The sequence below is a fragment of the Thunnus thynnus genome, chromosome 20 (genome assembly GCF_963924715.1).
Source record: "Thunnus thynnus chromosome 20, fThuThy2.1, whole genome shotgun sequence".
NCBI lineage: Eukaryota > Metazoa > Chordata > Actinopteri > Scombriformes > Scombridae > Thunnus > Thunnus thynnus.
This window is the reverse complement of record NC_089536.1, coordinates 20,201,027-20,224,778: the sequence shown is the minus strand read 5'-3', so window position 1 is coordinate 20,224,778 and position 23,752 is coordinate 20,201,027. Positions and strand designations below refer to the sequence as shown.

At 42.0% G+C, this 23,752-nt stretch overlaps 1 protein-coding gene across 4 annotated transcripts in view; it reads right to left on the bottom strand.

Annotated features, from left to right (window-relative positions):
* Positions 1-19,598, bottom strand: part of ep300a (E1A binding protein p300 a) — a 28,384-nt gene extending 8,786 nt beyond the window's left edge. Inside the window, exons 1-22 of one of the 4 annotated variants that reach the window (XM_067576953.1) lie at positions 18,898-19,598; positions 16,041-16,729; positions 14,384-14,563; positions 13,656-13,986; positions 12,838-12,951; positions 12,083-12,322; positions 11,624-11,726; positions 11,335-11,460; positions 10,914-11,031; positions 10,387-10,528; positions 9,803-9,877; positions 8,524-8,609; positions 7,885-8,037; positions 6,342-6,833; positions 5,131-5,539; positions 4,833-4,951; positions 3,849-3,912; positions 3,278-3,453; positions 2,389-2,477; positions 1,092-1,202; positions 300-356; positions 106-183 (exon numbers count right to left, since the gene is read on the bottom strand). In XM_067576953.1, coding sequence (XP_067433054.1) covers positions 106-183; positions 300-356; positions 1,092-1,202; positions 2,389-2,477; positions 3,278-3,453; positions 3,849-3,912; positions 4,833-4,951; positions 5,131-5,539; positions 6,342-6,833; positions 7,885-8,037; positions 8,524-8,609; positions 9,803-9,877; positions 10,387-10,528; positions 10,914-11,031; positions 11,335-11,460; positions 11,624-11,726; positions 12,083-12,322; positions 12,838-12,951; positions 13,656-13,986; positions 14,384-14,563; positions 16,041-16,729; positions 18,898-18,991 — 4,046 coding nt within the window. In that variant the 5' untranslated portion in view covers positions 18,992-19,598. Of the gene's footprint in view, positions 1-105; positions 184-299; positions 357-1,091; positions 1,203-2,388; positions 2,478-3,277; positions 3,454-3,848; positions 3,913-4,832; positions 4,952-5,130; positions 5,540-6,341; positions 6,834-7,884; positions 8,038-8,523; positions 8,610-9,802; positions 9,878-10,386; positions 10,529-10,913; positions 11,032-11,334; positions 11,461-11,623; positions 11,727-12,082; positions 12,323-12,831; positions 12,952-13,655; positions 13,987-14,383; positions 14,564-16,040; positions 16,730-18,897 lie in introns of all 4 variants that reach the window. The other 3 variants (XM_067576952.1, XM_067576954.1, XM_067576955.1) reach the window with 3 other exon arrangements.
* Between the last annotated feature and the right edge of the window lie 4,154 nt (positions 19,599-23,752).

Here is a 23,752-nt window from a genome sequence, read left to right as displayed (position 1 = left end):
AAAAAGAAGTAAATTCAGTTTAATTAAATAAAAAATATATTTAGCGAATGACATCAGGACTTTCACATTATCCTTGAGAACTGGAAATAAAAAATAGCTACTCACCCCGATGGCCAGATTGTGTCATTGTGCAAGACACAAATTTGGTGCATCCTGCGCCCACAGTCCATACATTCAACAAGCCTGAAGTAAAGAGGGAATGAGATACAAATTACACACTTTGGTCTTTAGAACCAATTTGGTTTCATCTTGTTACCCCATGCTCAGATATTTGAAACATTTGAGAGTGGTCAACTTACAGTTCGGGATCCAGTGTGTCATTCTTCTTCTTCTCAAACTGATCTTTGTTAATGGATCTGAAAGGAATTTAAAAAAGGTAGTGTGACAATATGTAGAATAACAAGAGGAAACTGTCAACGCACAAGCAAAACTCTTTCAAATGTATCAAAGGATCTTATACAGTTTCTCATTTACAGTTCCAAAACTTTACAGACTGTTAGTTTATAATCAAAAATATTTTGCAGTGGCAGTACCATTGACAATTATCACCTTTATTGATTCATAATATTAAGCCATATAATATAGTGATGATTCTGAAAACGTGTACTATAATCATACTGAGATGGAGCAACTTTTTCAAACATGTCTTCAGATTTTTGGCCAAATTCAAAAACACTTCAAGACTGGGAAATAACCAAACTTATTCTCTATACAAATACTTCACATGCTCATAATTTATTAGACACCCAACTTGCAACATGCAGCATTTTATATATACTTTTAAAAGATTTTTATAAATATGTAATGCAGTCCAGTTGCTAGTCTACACTTTTTATGTGTGCGTATAGATAAATGCCACAGTGACGTCTTTACAGGATTGTTAAGTAACAACCAGAGCTGCCGGCCAAAAAATGAGTCAGTTGTAGAGTTTTTCAATAGCTGTCAAACCATTCAAATGATGTTATCTTAGCTGGAAGGTCAATGGAGCTAGTTAGTTAATGTAGAGTATATAAATATAATGTTTCAAAATGTCAGGACTTTTCAACTTTTTATGTGGAGTTATCTTTCTTGTTAAATGCAGAAATACTTACGTCTGTGGCTGGGTGGGGTCGTCGCCCAGGGAAACAGTCTCTCCCTGGATCTCGTTGAAACACTTCTCGCAATAGTGGTACCTGTTAGCAAGAAGCCCAAATTTTGGTGAACTACACCGTTCCGCCCACAGCACAGTCAATCACAGACAGCGCACGGGAGGGCAGTCACCAAGTGGTACAGGACATGGGCAAGGCAGGGTGCCACAAGCAGGGCAAGCAGGAAGTAGGAGCGCGGGACAGCAGGAAGTCGTCACGCAACAGCCAGTCATGAGTTTGGAGGGGGTAGGGGTAGGGGTGGCGGGGTCAGGGGGATGGGGAATGGTTTTGGAGGTGCATGGTTGGTCAAGGCAAAAGCAAGCCAATGCGGACATCACAGCCATTGGAAGGGAGGACAGACAAGTCATATAGACCAGGAACAAGACGAGACAAACATCCAAGACAACACACAGCAGAGAGCCGAGGCAAAGCACAGATTAGCAATTTGGACATGAGAGGATGGGCAACAACAATCACCATCACAGCTAACAGAGCAGGAGCAGAATCGACAGGAACTAAATGGGAGAAGGGAACTGGAATAGGAAGTTATAACACAAGACATAATACACACACTGAACAAATGTGAACAAGTAAGCACAGACAACTGCTCAGCTGTTTGTTCATTCCAACAGTTCATTTTAAAGTCGGTCTTTTCACATTCCAGTAAGGTTTTCATGGGTGAGTAGCAAGACTGAAGACAGGTAGACACAAAAAAAAAAGATAGTGGTGTGGACTTTACAGGTGTATAAGGCATGGGTCAGGATGTTGGAACAGCAGCAACAAAACTTCAAATTTTAGCATTATTGCTGCGTCTTCCAGCCCAAAAGAAGATTTTATGCAAAACCGCAAACAGCACCAGAGAAACAAGACGTTGTCTTTGGTTTGTCTGACACCAACACCTTCTGTGTTGATTATAGATTTATTCAATCAAACTATGAACAACTGCAGGAATGTGATAAGAGAGGACCAACTGTTAAAATGCCAGTGCATTAGGCACCATATGAAGGTATTTAAAAAAAAGGGGAGAACATGAAGTGAAGGGAAGCGTTTAGGGAAACAAAATTAATCAGATGAACACTTGGTTTCTACCTTATTATTCTTTGACAGGGTACAAGTCAACTTTTACTTTTTCAAAATGCAACCGGTTTCAATCTTTTTCAATGAATCTCTACTATAATCCCTTCTGCTTTTTACTAACCCATCCATTCATGTAGTCCTCCCTCCACCCTGCATTACATGGGAGTTTTCCCTCCCTCCATACCTGTTCTGGTAGCTGAAGTAAGCAGCGTCTCGGGGAATAGTGCACAGCTGCTTTCCATAGCAGCACAGTGTCTGAGGAGAGAACTCCAGCTGATGGCCAGAAGCAAACAAACAGGATGAAAAACATTAATCATGGTCAACAATAGTAACTTTAGACAAACCCACCTCTGCTAATCAATACTAGTTTACACTAACTGCTACTCCATATGATAGGATTAAAGTGACCTTTAAGTGAAATATTAACATGGTTTCCCCAACAAGACTTTCAGTGGACTCACATTATGATAATATGATTATATTATATATCATTTTATCTCCCTGAAGAGCTGAGTGAAGTCATTTCTGATCGGCTTAATGTTGTGAAAAATAATTACAGCTAAAGTCTCATTGTCAGAAGTCAACCCTTTAGCCAGCCTCTCAGGATAAGGGCCAATCAGTTTTGTTTGCCTGCAAAACCAAAAATAGCAGAGTCTAATGAGATCTGAAATGTGATATGGCGGTGGTGTGTCCAAGGCCAAATTTAGCTATGAACCCACTTCGCTGCTTCCATTTTCAGATGTGAGTGAGGGGAGGTAAATTCTGCATCTACATACTCAAAACATTTATACGCACCACCTTATCGAGACATATTCTCAGTTCAACAAAATTGTCAAACTGTTATTATTTTTTACACCCAGTTAAACTCTGCGTTTCGCTGGAAGGTTCTGTTCACCTATTGATACGAGTCACAGGCCAAACAGTACTAAAGAACATGTTTTGTATGTATCGGTGCAGCCTGTTACTTTATCAAGTTAAGATTTACATTGACTTCTTATGTTTCAGCATCTCAACTTAAACATCGCCCCACACCAAGAGATTTCCATATCTATCCATCGAGCATTATATCTCACCTTCCTGCCGCAACAGTAGCCCAGGCCCTGCATGACAGGGTCGATCTCCTGTTCAAAGACCTCAGCCAGTTTGGAGCAGTACTTGTAGACTCGGGATGTTTTTCGATTGTACAGCCAGGCGTTGTTGAACATCAGCCAGATGTCATCCACGTACTGCCATGGATCCTGGTACTGACCTACAACCAAAACACAAAGCATGAGATGATGGAAAGAGAAAGACTCTCCTGGGTCTAATTGGAGAATCTCCTATAAAAGCAGCAAGAAAGTCAGGACTCGCTTGTAGAGATTATTGTTCATTTCCTACCCTGAGTAAAAACCAAAATTAATGTTAAATAAAAATACAGACAGTGTATTCTCCTTTATGCTGTCATTTATTTATTTATTGCATTTCTGTATATCCCCATTAGCAACAACCGCTCTTCCTGGGGTCCACAAAGCACACAAATAATAGCTTCACCACATCTACACTTATTTTGATTCATCTTGGAAAGAAGCAAAGGACAGTTTAACGAAGCCTGTTGAGTTTCTCAGGAATTACAAAACCTTTTAGCATGAAGCAGCAAATACTAACCTGTGTCTAGCTTTCGCTTGATAGTAGATAAGTCCATGGGGTTCTTCACAATGTCAAAGTAGTCCTGCAACATCACAATGAGTACGTATTAGAGTTGAGCTGTTTAAACCAAGTAAAGCAAGACAAGCTGCTCAGTTCACACAAACTGAGGGAACTACAAGAAAGACGTATAGATTGAGGCAGTGGGGAAAAGAATACACACATAGACATGTCAAATACTACACTAGGGAAACCTCCTTGCGGTTGTATGCCTCCTTAAAACAGTCAAGTTACAGTTTACATCCATATCTGTCCAGATTCATATATTTGTAGTGAAGACTTTGAAGGAATTTAACAAAAGGTATTAAGTGTATTTTTCTTGTATGTGTTCACATGCTGCCAATAAAGCTGATTCTGATAGAACAAAGTTGTAGACAGTTGTTGACAGTAGACGATGCTTCAGATATGGATGATGCTGCAAAGAAGCTACTGATTTTAAAATTTGTATGCTTCACACACATCTTCAACACGGCAGCACAAGATCTATACAATCAACACAGTTTCAAGGTGGGTACCCGAGATTAGTGTCATCCATTCACTATCTGACCAAATGTGAAATATGGTCACAATCTGCCCTTCTGTTCCTGAGTTGTGGTGTTGAATAACGGCCAGAAAAGTGTTTTTGCCGAACACGATGATCTCACAGTGAAGTTGACCTTTGACCTTTTGGATATAAAATGTCATCACTTCATCCTATTACATTTGTGTGAAACTTTGTCATAATTAGCATATGAATTCTTCAGTTTTGTGAGGTCACAGTGACCTTGACCTTTGACCACCTAAATCATCGGCATCGTTTGTCCCTCGAGGCATTCCTGAGACAGATAACCCAAAAACATAATGCTCCGGCTGCTGCTGTCGCCATCGCGGAGGCATAACAAGGGGCACTGTGGTTTATACAAGGCATAGGAACAGATAGTCCTCAACCTCAGCAGGGATACGTACAGGTATGCACAGCAGTTGTGGGTCAACGGGCATTCTGAAGGGCAGAGACTCTGGGTCTTGTCTGTAGAGAGACTCCAGAGTGGGCATCAGGGCCTGACGAAGCTCCTCCGGCTTGAAGACTGGGAAGAGGGTAAGAGATGAAGGAGTGATAAAAAATGGTTAATTTTACTCTGCTTTAATTAACCCTTTGGATTCCATGATGAAAAAAAAATATTAATGAAACAGCCTCAATTTGGATCAATAACAATATACAGTGAGATGTTTAAAAAAGGCGCACACAAGAAAAAGTTCTCCTTACTCTTCTTTTTTACTGGAGCTTGTGGAACAACCGCATCTGACGTCTCCTCTTCTTCTTTCACCTCCTTCTTCACCTCTGGTTTCCTGTCTTCCGTCTTCACGCCCGACGTCGGCGTTGTTGTTGATGTATCCATGGGAACTCCTTTACCTCCCTCTCCGGAACACTCCTCCTTTTTCAGCTCTGATTTCACAGGTTTTTCTTCCGTTTTGAGGTTGCTGAGCTTCCCTCCTTTGGAGCAGCTGCCGGCGTCACTTTCATCGTCCTCATCCTGCTGCTTGACCTCCATCTTGGAGTCGAGGTTGGCGGCTGAGGTGTTTGACTGCGGCTGCTGGGAGGAAGTGTCCAAGCTGCTGACAGAGGCTGGAGTCAGAGCCTGACTGTCCGCAGCGAATGATCCCTTTTGGGACAACTAGAGACAGAGAAAGAAACAAACTCAGGTGCATGGAAATAGGAAACGTGAGATAATGATGAGATAATGATGCATTCATGGGAACAGGATGAAAGGTTTTATCATAACTGTGGCAATGTATGAAAAAAGGAATCAAAAATAATCCTTAAATGCATACTATGCAGGATTTTCCAACAAAACAATGTGTAGATTCATACAAAAGTTATCCCACTCAATCATGACTTATGACCCACTAGAAGTGTGTAGTGGTGTATTTATCTACTCTGCCTGTATTTTCTTATTATATTGCTGTGCTCGGGACACTTCTGGGTTGCAACCTTCGGGCAGTGGGTGTGTAGCCCCCAGCCAATAACAGCGCACAGAGTGTATAAAAACATGTGACCAGGTGCCAGATCATAAGCACACGTAGAGGAAGCTACGAAAATGGTGTACACAGCGCCAGTGTACTACCTGTTCAACAGTTGTTTGATAAATTGCTCGTATTGTCTCCCTTACTGCCGGATTTTGTTGCGCTTACGGCAGTGAGCAGTCGTACTCAACTCAAGTACAGTCCATTTTCATTATGTCTGCTGAGGACTCTGCTCTGCAGAAGACTGCTGTCCCCTCTATCTGTGTGCGTGTGTGCGTGTGTGTGTGTGGAGCTCAGCCCCGCACTCGTGCATACAGAAACAGAGAGCAAAGGAGAGAGACGTTGAGCTGGGGAGGAGTGGAATGCTGTGTTTACAAACAGTAACCAACAGTAACCAACAAATCCCACATAGTCTGCCTTTAAGAACTCGAGTTACGGTTATGGAACACTGACCGGAGTGCGTGGCAGTTGAGCACTGTGTGGCGTTGAGCTGGAGGCCAGTCCAGGGTGAGATGGAGTGGTGGAACCAGCTGCCCCAATATGCGGCTGTTGGAGGGGCTTGTTGGAGCCGGGGCCCTGGCCAAGTTGGTTCTGCTGCGGGGCTGGAGGTGGAGCCAGCTGTGGTGCATTAGGGGTGTGTGGCTGTGGGGTCTGGGACCCAGCTAGTCTGGGGGGTGTCTGGTGAGGGGTAGGGGACCGGCTGTGAGCAGGGGAGGGCGAGCTGCCACGCATGGCTCCCAGGTGGGGGATGGAGTTGGGTTGCTGGTTTGTGTTAGATGGCGTCATTGAGGAAGCAGGGGCTCCAACAGCTGAGTTGGGACCTCCGCCACCCACACTCTGGGGACCCATAGGCCCTACAGAGGGGACCCCGCTGGGACCACTGGCTGAACCTGGCTGCGCTAGAGGACTAGCAACTGGGAGAGAGGGAGGAGTGCCCATCTGCGTCTGAGGATATAAGACAAGGATGAGGGTAAGGACAGGAGTGACAATCATAGGTATATAGAAAGTTATAATTCAAGAAGAACATTAAACATGTATGACATGAGATCACTCTTAAGATCCTTTATACAAGTTGAATAATATGTACTTAAGAAAATCTAGACATTAAAGGTTTATAACAACAACAACAGTGCCCAAGAAGCGGAAGCCGTTTATTTAGTCCTCAGCAGTTCAATTCTACCCATTTTTGATTGAAGAACTTTTCGATGAACCCAGGAACATTTTTTTAGGAACTCTACATTTTGACATTTAGTTTCCTAAGCCACAGCTCCTGCCCCATAAATCCCCTGCTGGGTCCCTGGTAATACTCTCAGATTGCCCAGGAACTATTGGGGTGTAGAGTGTTCCTGGTTGGTCAGACACTGGCATTTACACAACATTTTACCATAGCTATTTTTAAAAACCTCTGACAGCAAGGCAGCTGGATTTGCGAGATCACGACATCAGGCGAGAATCCATCTTGTCAGGCTTCAAATTATGCACTTGGTGGTTTGGACCAATCAGCGTCCTATGAGGATTCTTGTGTGATCTCACAAATCTAGCTGCCTCCAAGGTAAGATGGTAATTAACAGACGTTTAATACAATCACCTGCCAAGTATTTTCTTTTCTAAAGTGTCTGTCCTTTTCCAAACAGTTTCCAAAGTTCTGTGATGGTTCTGTATAACAAACCATCTGGTGCATCAGATTAGACAGTAAGCACATTTTTGTTAATTTTTTCTGTTTTGGGAAACAGAACCACAGAGAAGACTGAAGAGTTTAATCCAATTTTGAATCCTTCCACCAAGCTCAAATTTATGAAGAGATTAAAACAGATTTTATTCATTAATTCTATCAACACCTGACATCTAAAATAACATCTACAGATAACTGTAGCTGCAATTTGTGCTTCCGAATTTTAACGTCTTTCTTTAGTAAAGACCAGCTTGGAGCAACGTGCAGCTTGACACACATCTACTAGCAGGGGATCTCTTGACACACAACTACAGGTCACTTTACCTGTGCCATGCCTCCCTGTGCTCCAGGTTGGGCCATCCCAGGTTGAGCTGTTCCAACCCCTGGTCCTGAGCCAGGAAACTGCCCCTGGGACAGATACTGGTTCTGCAGCTGATTGACATTTGGCTGCCCCATCCTGGGTCCAACCATTCCCATCTAGAGGTGTATGAGAGCATGGGCAAAGTTCTTACAAAACGTTTCTACCAAGCAGTTTGATTAAAATAGCGTTTTTGTAAGCTAGTTCAAACAAAACACAGCATGATAGGCAAGAAAAAAAAAGCCCTCTCAAATATTAGTACTGTTGTATCTACCATTAATGAATATGTTATTAATAAAGTTGTTAATGATAAAAAAAAATAGCAGCAAAGATTAGTAGTAAGTAGTAAGTAACACAAGGCACCATCAAAATATTGGTAAATAATTGTATAAATATTATGTGGTTGGTCATTTTAAAAACATTAAGACTCTTTTGACAGGTGACAATTTGTCCTTTCATAAAACTAATTTTTGAAACCTCTAGACACTGGGGATTAACAAAAACCAATTACATGGATTAAAAACAATCTTCTGAGTTAAAGAAACTAAGGCAGAACCATGGCTTTAAAACAAAACAGTGGGACAAACGCTTTATTCGGTACTGACCTGGTTGCCAGATGTTCCCATGGGGAGAGGAGGCGTGGATCTCTGGCCCATGGACTGCATCCCCATCTGATTGAACTGATTCATACCTGACAAAACACAGAGACTGTTATGATACAACGCATAACATTTCATGTGGAAACTACACTACATATTGTGTTGTGTAAAAGTGTCCTAAACGCAACATACTGTCAACACCAGAGCAAGGAAATATCACAAGCTTCCAGTCTAATACCTCTTTTATGTAGATGAACATTTGAGCTGATACAACAGGTACAATGTGTTGATTTGACCATAAAGTGATCTAACTATAAAGCAAGGACTCTGTCTGTCTGTATATATGTCCTTTGCATATCTCGAGGACTGCTCATTCAATCTACTTCACACTTGGTGGGTGTATTGCTGGGGACCCAAGGACATGCAGTGTCGAATTTGATACAATTTGGACAGGTGATGTCCAATATTAATTTATTTTGAATAAACAAGCGATCCGTGTTCTGTGCAGCATAAACAGAGCTTTTAATCAAGAATGGATAGACTATCACATGTTCATTCTTCCCACAGGCAGTTCGTCTGGATTAGCGAAATAACCGATAAATTGTATGACAGAGCATATCTGTTTTAATCGGCGCAGCTTTTCTAGCCTTTACAGTATACACAGAGATAGAGGGAGAGACGAGACAAGATAAATGCAGTCGGAGAAATCACACGGCATGCTCTAAAAAGGAAACGGTAGATAGCAAAAACAGAGCTTTTAAATCAAGAATGGACAGACTCCTACATGTTCCTTCTTCCCACAGGCAGTTCAAAACTAGTATGTCTCATGTTCTGAGACCGTGGCGATTGTGAAGCGCCACTACGAGACAAAGCACAAATCTATTGAGCAAACGTACCCACTCAAATCCGGCACAGAAAATAAACCATCTAAGAGCCCAATATGATCGATCCACTTTATTTTAGGATGCACATTTTTTCCAAAAGCTCTGTTATGTGTTTTATATTTAAGTGTAGCCTATATTTTACTTGAAATAAGAACATTTATTTACTATTAGAATATTTATTATTTACAACATCTGTGTAGGTTATAACAGAATGTTAGTTTCTTTCATGTTGTTGGTGTATACACTCATTCACACCTCACATCAACTGTATTAATTTTCCTATACACTGAAGCAACAAAACCAGTGTCCAAGCAATCGGCCCGTTCCGAACAAGCACGTTTTAAACGCGCACTGCACTAGTAAATTTAAATGTTGGGTTTCAGTCCCAAGTGTCTCTTTACCTGGGCCCTGCATCCTGTTGACCATCTGATTTGGTCCAGCAGGTCGCACCATTGATGTGTCAGGGAGAGGACCGTCTGTAAAAACAGAGGCAGAAGATTAAGAAAATCAGGAGGGAAAAGAGGTGGAAATGTCCTTCACAAGCATGTGTGAAGAGGTTTGCACAAAACTTTTTTTGGTCAGGAAAGATAAGTGGCATTTGAGTTCAAGAGACACCAAATGATGACACAGAGACACCTGAAAAGGTAGTTTGATCCAAATAAACTGTGAAAAATCTGGAGAAGGTGTTTTTCTTAGAAAAAGAAACATAGCAATGAATGAGATTTAGATTAAGAAAATTGTGCCAAATGCAGCAAAAAGGACATCAAGATAATATAAATATGATACAAATAATACGGCAGTGACAAATCTGCAATCACGTACCATGTCGTGCATTAAATCTAAAAGCATGAGGTAAGAGATACAAAACAATAATAAAATGTCACAATGTCACATTCCGTCGGATTAAATTATCATTCACATGAATGCGTGCAGCCCAGTGCAACATTATCTCATCCAAGTCTACATGTGCTGCATGTCCACTCACTTGGAGGCAGTCCAGTGGGAGGCTGACCCATGCTGGCAGGCCCGAGGCCCAGACTGTGCTTCTGGAGCCGGGTCCTCCTCTTCTCCTCCAGCTCCTTCTGGATCTTGTAGATCTTCTCTGCTAGCAGGTGATAGTACTCAGCCTGCCAAAAAAGGGTAAAGAAATAAGAGAAAAGGGTAAGAGGGGCAGTAGGAAAAAAGAGTACACAATAAATACTTGCTGCTATAAAACCACAAAAAGTTTTTTGTAGAACTCGACAGGTCCTGTGCATGATCCTGTTGTCTTATTTTTTTGTTAAATTGATACCAAGCTGACTCAAGACTTTCGGTGTGACAAACTTCAATTAAACTTCAAGCCACATCCCGCAATAGCACATAAGCTATACAATTTTTCATGTTTGAGACCGACCTATGACTAACTGAGTAACTTGGCAGCTGGGTACAACACAGCTGCAAAATGACAAAATTCCCAGCATTCCCCCTCCTTTTTTTGAGTAATGCCGTGAGCTAAAAGAGAGAGAAACTTACTCTGCTGTTGGCTGACTCATACATGTCTCCTTCAACTTTTCTGGCATAGGCCACCAGGTTCTCCATCCGACGGTCCTTTAGGGCAGCAGGATCTGGAGTCGGAAAGATGGCCTGAACACTGTGGGTGAGACGGGGGGGCAGAAAGAGGAGAAAATGGGGAAGGAGGTTAAAAATATTATCAATTATATATTATTAAATATTATATGTCATAATGATAATTATTTGTTAACTCCTCTCAGTGGCATTAAAGTTCTTAAGTATTACATATGTAAATGTGTAGTAATATGCAATGGTAGATGTTTGTCAAACAGCCAAACATTAGCAACTTAAAACAAGAAGGTATGAAGCCAGAGAGCTGAGATCAAACGCTAATAAAAGTGACTGTGTAAGGGGCTGTATATGTTCCACGGTTAATACTTACAGTTTGTGTACCAAGTGGTTTCGTAGGTCCTGCGTGATGTCCTCATGCCAGCCTTTCCTCATGCCTGAGGCAGAGGGAGGGCCTGCTGTGGGCATGGAGCCAACCCCACCAGCATCATTTATCAGACTGAGAGGAGAGAGGGAAGGCATCATTTTATTAGTAACTTCTTTAAAAAACATAGATGTGGGCCTTGGTCTGATGTAGAATTGAGAAGAATTCATTTAACAAAAATGTAAAGCTCTTAAAAGGTGTTAAATGCTTTTGATTATGGTGCGTCAATTCTCCTCACCCTTGGCTGTTCACATTGAGGTGCATCATGGTGTCCTGCAGTAGGCTGGCTTGGTTCTGAGATGGAGCACCTACACCTCCATTGACTCCCATAGTATTCGCACCTACACATGGACAAGACATTATATGTTTGCATTACTTGTGTTCCTCTACTACTAATAATGCAGTTATTGTTGAGGACTTAATCAGACTGTGTCTACAGGACTATTTTTTTGCTTGGAGCCCTATGACAGCTGACAACTTTTAGTAGGCACTTTTCAGGATTCTTTCCGATAGTAAGTGAATACTTAAACACTTCTAGAAACATCTACATCTCTACATAACTCTCCAAATCTTAAAACTCAAAGTTTAATATTCTTGTCTGGGCTCTGAGATCTATCAGGAACAGGGTGTAATACAATACATCTTTTTACTTGAAAGACCTGAAGAGGGAGGCAGGTGAACATGCAAGCTAACTCACCCATCGGGTTCATAGGCCTCATGCCAGCCTGGCCTTGCAGGCCTTGGTTGGGCATATTAGGCTGGGCAGTCTGAGCCTGGATCTGGTTTCCCTGGTAGGTGAGGCCCAGAGCTGCGTAGGCTCTTTCTATGGAGCTCGGGTCAATCTGGCTCGGTGGGTTGAGGTTGGGAGCACTTGGTTGGCCACCAGAGACTGCCCCAAGAGAGCTGCCCAGACCTGCACCGGCCCCCGCCAGTAGAGCTGTGAGGACAAAAGAGGAGGAGGTGGTTGATAACACATCTGATCAGTTTGAGAGCGTATAATTTCCTGAAGCTTGAGAAAACCCTATGACTAAATAATTAAGAAAAACTCACTAAAACCATACTGCAAATCACACTTTCTCAAGTTCCTTTCAAACTGAGGAAGATTCATGCTAAGAATGAAAGTATACACTTGGACACAATAGTAATAGAAATATTTTTAGATACATGTATCAAAACATATGGCAAACGTATGCAAACTCATATCTCTTCAAACATTTTAAAACAAAACATGTCATTTTGTTATTTATTATACTTTGCTTGGAATCATTCATTTAAAACATTTTGTATAATAATGGCATAATATGATCATTCATCATTATGTTATTCCACTTAAGTTATCACCTTTCAGATCAAGTGAAATTGCTGTGTACAATAAGGATGAAGATAGTTTGCGTAATGTGAACAAAAGGAATGTATAAGAATATTGTTGTTTGGTCAGATACAGACACTCACACTGCGGGTTCCTCTTGTCCCCAGCATTCTTCAGTGGCAGGCAGACAGGACAGTCATGTCGCGTGCAGTTCTTCCAATGGGAGATGATCTGCCTTGATGATGCACAGTGAGCAACTGAGGATGAAAAAGGGGAGACAGACAGGAAGAGCGGGGAAACAGAGGATGGGGAAAGAGGCAGAACAAAGTGAGGTCAATGTCAATCAACAAGACACAGAAAACTGTTAGGAAGTTAACCTAAGGCTGGTGTTATTTTATATTTTCATTCTTATCAAAAAAAAAAACATTTCTGTTTAGTCATAACCTTATAAAGCTTATGCCTCCTGCGCCATGTGCCTAAGAGCTATACCGTTTCATTGGGCGACATAAACCTTCATTAGGAGGATTATTTCTCTCAGCTCGTCAACCTAGCAAAGCAGTGTAAATTCTGGACTGCATCCCAGAGCATGCACAGTGATATCTGCACAACACAGAACTACTCTATATAAAAGTAAAAATGCACCCAGAGTTCCTTTCAGAATAAAGTACACTAGTCATGTCCGTTGCAGTGAAGGAACATGTTACCTGATGCAACCATATGGCTGATTTATGTTTAATAGTTTTTGGAGGACAGTTAAGGTCTATAGCACAGAGACACAAGCTGTGTAAAAGTGAGGATATACAGACAGTATTTGTTAAAAGGATACAAAAATTATGCTTTTTGTCTCACAATGTGAGGATAGGATAACTCCAGTTCTTACCCTACTGTTATAATTGATACCACTTGAATAATGTTGAAACACGTGTTCTTGTCAGACACATGTAGCATCCCTTCTACTCACCCTGACAGGACTTGCCAGCCTGGCAGTGAGTCATGTGGTTGAGGACGTTCTTCATAGTGCGGCAGTGGGGCAGGTTGCACTGCCGGACTTCACCATTGGCCTGCTCCCGCCGCTGGCACTTGTGTGCATGAAGCAGGAGTACCAGTTGCTGCTGGATGAGTTTGCGCTTCTCAGGATCTGCTGTGGGTGGCGCTCCGGCTGCAGCAGATGCTGCAGAAACCTGGGCACCGGGACCCACCAGACCTCCCTGAGCACTGGGCACCATCCCAGGGGCCCCTCCCACAGGTGCACCAGAGGGACCGCCCACACCTGTCTGTGACTGCTGGGAGCCCTGCAGTAAGTGAAGTGAGAGGAATAAGAAGATGTGACATGGATGAGACAAGAGAAGTACATAAACAGGAAATAAGGAAATGTGAGGGAGAAGGTAACAGGGAGTAATGAGAGGAGAGGAGAGGAGGCGCAGAATAAGAATAGATAAGGGGTGGTGAATAAATAATAAGAGGAGAGTTGAAAATAAATAGTCACGGTTGGGTCAAATGAAAGGAAACATGGAATACAGAGGAGTAAAACAGTGGTGCAGTGGGAGGCGAGGTTCGTGGGAAGAGGTGAGACATAAGGGAATAATTTTGAGTTGTCTGCCAGTTTGGGACCGGGATTAATAGAGTAGAGTACAACATTTTCTTGCATCTGACATGTGAACATTTCTTCAGGGAGTATATATTCCTTACCATGGCAGCCATTCCTTGCATTGGCTGATTCTTCTTGTCCACATTAAACTGGGCCAGACTGTTGGCCATCGGACCTTTGTTCTGGAGCTGAGGGCCCAGCCCTGCGCCTCCAAGACCTTGATTCCCTTGCCCTGCATATGGCCCTCCAAAAGGGACCCCTGGGTTGCCCATCATCCCCATCTAGGAGGAGAAATAAGAAAACATCAAGAAGGCGTTCAACTATGTAGTTGCAAACACATTTCACTTACATTATCAGCGGCAGCATCTGAACTGAACATGTGACAGTATTTCTAGTTCTGACAGATTCCACCGTGATTTTGCAGAGTCTCCTATGATCTCAACATTAGCTGTTAAATGAGGAAGTCCTGTGGAGATTTACATACACCGTGAACCCCATCAAAGTTAACGTTAGGGGGAAGCTTTCACCCCCCCAAAAAACAAAAGAGCATAAAATCACATCTGTTTTTAAACCACTTTCCACTTCCTACTGCTCAAGAGCAATTAAGTCACCCACTTCTAAACGGCTAAAATGTACTTCTCAGTCAATTAAAGAAGTTATTTACAGCATCAAGTTTAATTGAATCATTAGAAAATTGCCTAAAAATTACACAAACCTAGATTTACACATCAATCGCTTAAAACAGACAAGCACTGAGATAGACTCAAGTTGTAACTTAAGTGACCAGCAGTGTGGGTAAAAGCAATCTGTTATGAATAGTTCATCTTTTTCTGAGCAGACTGTTCTTTCCTTTTCCCCCCCAATTCCTTCATTCATCTTCACAACCTCCATTGCATTTTTCTTTTACTGCTCCCCAAACATGACCTGGAAATCCTCTCACTGCTTTTGATCTCAACGGCTAAATCAAACATCAGTGTCTCCACCACATTCATTCAGCAGCAGCAGTCTGCTGCTGCAACATTTTTACTGTCACTCCTGTGGGAGTGCCAATCACACAAACACAACAGTTTTCTGCCACTTGAACTGCAAGCATAAGCCCACTATGCATCTCTCGTGGTTGTAAAAATACATAGATACAGTCATGGACCCAAAGCACTATTTTGTGGTTCTATAGAGAAAAAAGCACATCTTTCAAAAGAACCAAAATAAAGCCTGCAGTAGGGTAGCAAATGTTAAAAACGGCAACATTCAGTTTGTGAACAGGTTTTGCAGTTCACATAAACAATAAAGGATCACACACGTTCTTCAGTTATAATGAATCATCAATCATGTGCTAAAAACGATTTGCCATCAACTGTCGTTTATGTCTTAGCAGCAAACTAGTGATGCAATGAAAAGAATTATGTCGCATAATTATATACCTAAGTTCAACTAAGTTAGGAACAAAGTTTATGCTGTAAACAAAATAAGAATGAGTTCTTAATGAACATTTCTAATTTAAAATTAAGTGGGTAGTAATAAAAGGTTCCTGAGTATTAACTACCACATAATTTGAGTCTCACAAGTTACTGCTGAATACAACAACGTAACTACATGTGTAACATGTTTTTTATTTTCAACCACAGCTGGCATTATGGCCTTCTTGCTCCCTGTACTAAAGTCCATCAAATTAAAAGAAATGGGTGAAATATTTCCTGTGGAATGTTAAACTATTTCCACTGAAAAAAGAAAAAAAAAATTCTATGAAGGAGTTCCTACCTTGTTCAGTGCTCCAGGTTGCTGGCCTCTCATCCCAGCCTGGCCCCCAGCTCCCTGCTGCTGTAGGGTCTCAGCCAACAGGTTGCTGTTGCCACCCATCCCCTGATTCCCAAAACCCATCCTGGGAGAGCCATTCATCACCTGACTCCCAATCATGCCTGGCTGCTGCTGTCCATTATTTCCTTTCTGCTGCGCTCCCATCATGGCCCTATTCATGCCACCCATCATTCCAGCCGCAGCATTCTGCTGCATCATGTTGGCCTGCTGCTGGGGGGAGAGGTGCTGCTGCTGTCCCTGGCCCATCATCTGCTGAGGCCCCTGGCCAGGGGATGCCTTCATGTTTGCCAAGTGTTGCCCCATGGCATTGGGTCCTCCTGGGCTGCCCATAGCTCCTTGGTGTCCCGGTTGGGTCGAGGTGGGTGCCCCTGAACGCAAGAGCTCAGACAGCTGTTTGTGCTTGGCCACCGCATCCTGGCCTCCGCCAACACCACCAGGACCTCCTCCAGGGCCAAGCCCAAGACCCATTCCTCCTGCTCCTCCACCGCCTCCTCCAGGACCCAGGCCTGTAGGGCCTCCTCCAAGGGTGGTGTGCAACTGGTTGAGGTCCCCACCATTGACAAGGCCTGGATCATTAGAGCTGATGAGCTCATCTGGGAGGTCATGCTCCAAGTCGAACAGCGAGCCGAAATCTGAAATAGAAAAGAAATGCACAGTTTAGGAAAGGGGGAGACAACAAGACAAAAACAGGCAAAGGGTTAGAGGAAGACAAAATGGGCCACAGCCATGTAAGCTGGTATAATCCTTCATTTTTTAACATGACAGAGTGAAAATCAATTGCATGCTTGATGTTAAAAACTGATAAAAGCTGTTTAGAGGTGTATGACCAATTTTCTCCTGTCAGAAATAAATAACATTCCACTAAGCGCAACACAGATGAGCACCATACTACTAACTGAAGTCCATACCTTATGTATGTGTGTCAAGCAGTATGTACAAACATATATGCAAACACACACGCCCACATGGTCTGCTCACACAGATAATCCCTGACCAGCGAAGTGATTCAAAGTGTTGCAAAGACAGGTTTATACAGACATGGTGACAAATGGGTTGTTTAATAGAAATAATGCCACAAAATGGAGCCAAGTCGAGACGCATACTTTGTGTGTCAGTTTGTATACAGTGGGTTCAACAGCACACAACTTAGGCAATCAAGACAGATGGACATCATGTATCTTTCTGAATCTTTAAGCTGGACATCAAGACCAAAAAGCACACACAAATTTCTCAAGGTACAGAATCTAATTTAGACCCGACTTATGTTGTTCTGTAAATCACTGTTTTTTCTAACACAGTATACGTACCATATAGTGTCTCACTCACCCAAACAGCTTCTATACATCAATTATTTGTTCAGCTAATTTTTCAAGTTACAATACATTTGCTCATTACAGATCACAAATGTGAGAAGTTGTTTTTTTTGTTTCATATGACTACAAATCGAATACTTTGGATTTCTGGTTATATATTAGATTAAATAAACTATCAAGACATCAGTTTCAGCTCAGGATGCTTGCAGTGGTGATTCACCAGTCTTTTTTTACATGATTAATAGTGTATATTAAATGATTGGCCTACAACGAAAATACCTGTAAACTGTACTTGCAGCCCAACTAACATTAAGCAAACTAAATATAAAAATTAACAAATTGCATTTGTCACCAGCTAAATTTAATTACAAACTGCTTTTTGAAGGTAGACGCACAAAAACAAGTAACTTGCATGCAAAGAACTTGTACCAATTTCTCGACATATGCTTTTTTCCCTCAAATTAACTATTGCAATTAACAACCTGCATGACACCGTCGCAAATGATCGCAGGGGAAATACATTTGAGTGCAATAATTTGCAGATTTCGTTTTCTTGACAGCACTGGACCGATCTTCAAAATGTGCCATGCAAGGTAGCGTAACATGTGTGCAATGTCTGAATGATTTCGCCATCAAAGTCCCTTTCCACAGACGCTGACTGACACTGACAGCCTATTCCCGAGTAGACAGCCGTAAAATGCAGCAGTTCGGAGTAAAAAAATGATTAAGTGGTGAAATCTGGATGACCATTTCGTGCTTGGACGAGTGTTTGCTTGCTATCTTGACTCGGTGGTTAATATATTGCAGTGGCTGGACATGTCGCTGTCCATGCTGCACAGTTTTGCTCTCAGGCCACTATTCCAGCTGCTGCCATACGCCATCCACACACAAAAAACACACCAACAATGGCAATTTGAGTTTAACAATCAGTCGGACCCATGCCGTGGGCCTAAATTTAGCTCCCCAACAAGGCAACCTCTGCTTTGGTTAACGCTATTAACGGTAGCTAACGTTAGTTGGGAGAGGGTCCGAGTTATGATGGGGCAAAACAACAGATTGTTTCATACGTTGGGAGCCTTAAAAACTCAAATCCCTGCTTGGGAGTGGCTGTAACTTACTGCCAATTTGGTACAGCTGTAAAACATTTAAAACTTTATCATAACTTGGTGTTGAGCTTATCATCAGCCCGGCTAAAGTAGCCATTAAGACACGGGACCGTCCATTGAAGACCCGCATTCAGCTATCTAGCTTAGCGCTAGCCGAGTGTTGGCTAATCGAGCTACCTCCGGCTAAAATGGCTGTTAGCATGCGAGCTAGCTCCTCTGCACGTATCCGACACTACTAGCGCGCTAACGTTAGCGAGCTACGACAAAAACAGAAGAGTAATCCCGCGTCCTCTTCCTCTTTCAAGTACACCGAAGCCGCCGAAAAACGACAAACTTAACGAATAACACCCTTAACAAATGATATAGTTAAACAATACTCACCGTTTCCATCGCTGGCGGAGGCGGAAAGTGCCGGAGAGGAGAGTTTAGGCCTCTTGGCTGAAGGCGGGCCAGAGTCCAGAACGTTCTCGGCCATATTTTTTCGAAATAAAAATATATAAAGTATCCACAATTGCAGACGTTTTCACGCCCTTAGAAGCTCATTCCTTTTCGTTTCCAATATTGCGACTTTTCCCCCTCCTTTTGGGGGACTAAGAGGGGGAAAGTCCCGTGTACAAATTACTCCTCTTTCCCTGGGTTCGCCTCTCGATTTCAGCCTCGGCGTATATCAACCCCCCTCCCTCCCTCGTCGGATTTTTTGTTCTTTATAAATTTCTGCCAGCGGAGGAGGAGGAGGGGGTCGGTGAAAGTAAAAAGAGGGAGACACACGCTGCGGCTTCCCTCTAAACTTACACAGCCTCCTCCGATGTAAATAAACTGTCCCCGTGTCTCTCTCCCATGGTTGCATCCGTCATTTCAGCCTCCTTTCCAGCGGAGCCTGGATGAAGATAATGTCGGGCAGAAAAGGCTTGTTTGCCTGCGAAGTGATGGTGGAGCTGCTGGTGGCAGCGGGTGAGGATGAGGGGATGCAAATAAAAAAATAATAAAGCTGACAAACGTGCAGCTGCAGTGGTGGATAAAGTGTGATGTTTATTCACGGATAAAAAAAAAAAAAAAAAAGTTAGTCATTATCAGATTCCTCCATGCAGCCTACCTGAACTTGCACGTTTTCTGGGTGAGGTTTAGCTGTAAAGGCTGAAGTTGGATTATGTTCAACAGTTACCTTAAATGCAAGGAATCTAATTATTAATCAGTTTTGCAGCCTCCGCCTGTAAAATAGCTAATTAAACATTTACTTTTCCTTTCAAGGGTAGCAGACCAAGGTGGATTCACAAACACTGAGAACTGTTTGGCTGCTCATGATTTTAGAGAGGACCCCATCCCTTTTCTTTCTTCTTTGTTTGCTTTCTCATAAAATGGTGGTAAATGGTCTAAAATCTCTATCATGTAGGGCAGAATAAAGCCATTTTCTCAGCATGTTCTTGTGTTGGCATGTTTGGCTCTAGTCTTCTCATTCATGAGCCTTCCATCAAAAATATTCTTCCCTTCATGGACCAAAACCTTCTTTGGTCTTTCCTCAATTACTTGTTATTGGGTATTTATTAAGCCTACCGTGCTGCTCGAGTGTCACCCTTGATTTTTGCTCTTTTGGAACACATTCAATTTGGCAATTCAAGGCAAATGTTCAAAATCATCCCACAGACTTGTAAATTTCTTACTGCAGAGCAATGATCTGTTGGCTGAGAAGCCAACATTTTCTCATGTCTTTAACTCCAAACTGCAGCACAAGAGCTGCTCAGTTTACAGTAGATATAACTGCTGCACAGCTATTGATTCCATCTTATTCACACTGGTTAATCTTAAACTATCAACCTTCAGTGTTCTCAGTGTTTCCTAAATAACCTCCATAAGTAGTTTTAAATTAAATTGAAATATTAATATTGTACGACAATGTTTAACATCCTTTTTTGCTTGGTCCAGAAATAATTTTAAGTAGTATCATGCTTATATGAGTTGAATATTTCAAACAAAAATGTCATTTTTAATGACTACACCAATACATGAAAACATCTTTGTCTTGAGCATTGCTGACATGTTTCCCTGCAGTTCGACATGATTTTATGTTTTAAAACTTCAGCTGCTGTACTACAACTTAGAAAAAAGGTTTTGTGAGAATAAAGTTTTGTGTATCCACTTAGTATCCCTAATGACTGGCCAAACTGCAGAAGCAGTTTGTAAAAGATGAAAGCTAATGTGTTTGCTGTCAGCAGTGTGAAAGAGTGGGAGCTAGAGATGCTCGATGAAGAGGAAAGAACTTATGCACACTATGTGAAGAGATTGTCCTTGTTAAAACCTGCCTGATTCAGGCCTTCTGGGGATGTATGTTATATTCATATAAGTTATGAAATGGCACATTTGGAGGATAAAATCATTCACTGCATGTGGTCATTATTAGAGAAAACGAGCAATAACACAAAAGAATTTATTTTTTCTTTACCACACCAAGTCTATCATCTTTAATGGAGGTGGCAGCACTTTTTGAAGGTGAATTCAATGGAAATTGTCACAATTAGGAGTACAAAATCCTTACAATGGGAAAAAATGCTCCCATAATTTAACAGATTGTAGGTTTTGTGAAAAAAAATTTAACTTTTGCAAATCTGTGTGTGTGCACAGCCTAGGGAGTCAGTGTTACAATCTAGATTTCCTCATCCACAGGACTAGACAAAATCATTACCTCCATAGTGCATAGCCAAGCCATCTACTTGCCTCTAAACTTAAATCTAATGAACAAATAGCAAATATAACTTCAGTCAAATCCCCCATAGATGATATGTGTACGAACCTAGTGGATATCAATAACAGTTTTCGCATATTCTACTCTGCTTTGTATATGTGAGAGATAAGTTACAATGAACAATGTTGCAATGCCTTTCTGACCTCTCTACAGCTAACACAACTTCACCCAGAAGCCCACCTTGAATTAGATGCATCTATAATGCTGTGTGAACTCCATAAAGCCCTTGGTAACATGAACAAAGGGAAGTCACCAGGTCTACATAGTCTACCGCCTGACCTCTACTTGTCTTTTTGGCCTTAGGTGGGCCTTCATATTCTTGAAATGATTCATTCTGCTATCAAAAAAGGATCTTTATCTAATAACAATAACAAGGCTCTTATCTCTCTTATTCTAAAAAAGGGCAAGGACCCATCTATCTGTTCAGGCTACTTCATCAATTTTGAACTTAGATATGATGCTTTACACCAAAATACCAGCTTCTCGACTGGAAACATTTATGACCTCTCTGGTACGGGTTTCATCAAAAATCATCTTGTCTTAGACAATATATGTTGCCTTCTCCATGTTATGGAAACTTCACATACTGCTGAAACATCAAATGCTATTCTGTCTCCAGATGTGGAGAAGGCATTTGACCGCCTCGAGTGGCACTTCTTATGGGCTGTATTACACTGCATGGGTTTTGGAAATCCTTTTAAGCAATGGTTCAATTACTGTATACCAACCCAACAGCTATGGTGTTGACAGGTAACACTTGTTCCAAAATTTTCCCAGTCTCACGTAGCTCTTGCCAAGGCTGCCCTCTCTTATCTCTTGAACCTGTGGCCCAGGCTGTCTGGCAATCATGACCCTATTATTGTTCACAACACCAAACACCACATATCTCTCTATGCAGATGATATACTGCTCTTTATTCAGAATGTCCCCCAATCTCTTCCCCACCTTCTACATATTTCAGCTAGATCTCTGGATACAAAATCAACCAGGGAAAATCTACACTATTGCCCCTGAACGACTCTACCAGACATTCAGCTACCCCATTAAACATCCCAGCGGTTCAGAGCCTTAAATAATTGAGGGTCTCTATCCACCCCTCAGTTATAAACACTGTGTCAATTAATTACAAGAAAGTGCTCACAGAGGTAAAAACTGACCTTCCGATATTATTCTCCCAGTGGAGTAATAATTGTGTACTCACTCTTTATGATATGTTTGGGGTGGTGGGTCTCCGCTCATTCCAAGACATTCAAAAGCACTTTAATTTAAGCACTTGAATTTACCTGGATCTTTGGGTTTTTTTCTATCTACAACTGCGCACAACAATGTGCACCTATGGTGTACCTTGGGATGGCCCATTGGGTATTCATCCATTTCACACAGCACTGACCAAACCCAGTGGTCTAGTCTCTAGCACTTATGCTCTCCTGGCAAAGGCTTCTTCTAAGCCTCTTTCCATTATCCATGTGTGGAAGAGGGGCCTGTCATCTAATGGCAGCAATCTGAATTGGCAACTTATTTGGCACAATACTCTGCTATCCTCCAGGAACCCTAACCACCAAGTTATTCACTTTAATTTTATTCATCCAACATACTATAGTCCTCGCACATTACATAAAATGAAAGCTTTACCATCACCTAACTGCTGTTTATGCACTCATAACACTTTGGGCACCTTTCTTCACATGGTATGGGAATGTGCAGGGGTTGCAGACTTCTGGAAGAAGGTTTGCTGCATGTTGTCCACCATATTGTCCAAACCAATCCCATACCCACCATCTGTCCTCTTACTTAATGACAGATCTAACCTAGATCTTTCTATCAGACAGAGACGCCTCTGGTTGTCCGGCCTCACAGCTGCAAAAAGACTCATAGCCTGCAGATGGAAGCCTCCCCACTCTCCGTCTGTACAGAAGTGGTTATTAGACTTTATTGATATATCCAACATGGAACGCTGGGTGGCTGATATGCATCATGCAAAATCCAACAATGTTACATGCCGGAATCATATCATCAATACTCTTAAGTCCTTATTATAAACTTATTCTGTTCATCCATGGGGTCCTTGGGGTAGGGTTGGGGGGGTATGAGGCTGGAGGGTAGTTAAGAAGGGGAGGGGGGAGGGACAGAGTTAGGGAGGGCGGGCAAGATAGGGTTTTGATATGGCTGGTAGTTTGTTTTCCTCTCTGTGCCCCCAACCCCCCACCCACCCATCCATGTCTATTTCATGTCTATTTGTTTATTTTTTCTCTGTTTGTACTGACCCAGGGGAGAGTGACAACTCAGTCTTTCTTTTTTGTTTGTTTGTTTGTTCTGTTATATCTCTTGGGACTTTTGTAATGCAATAGGAAAATGTACGCTTAATTTCTCTCCTCTGTGAATTGAGTTTATAACCACATCCCTGTATCTTTACTCTAACTTCCAATGAAAAATTGATCACAAAAAGATTTTTGCAAATGTATTAATTATCACCAGTACATGATCTCAAGGCCACAAAGA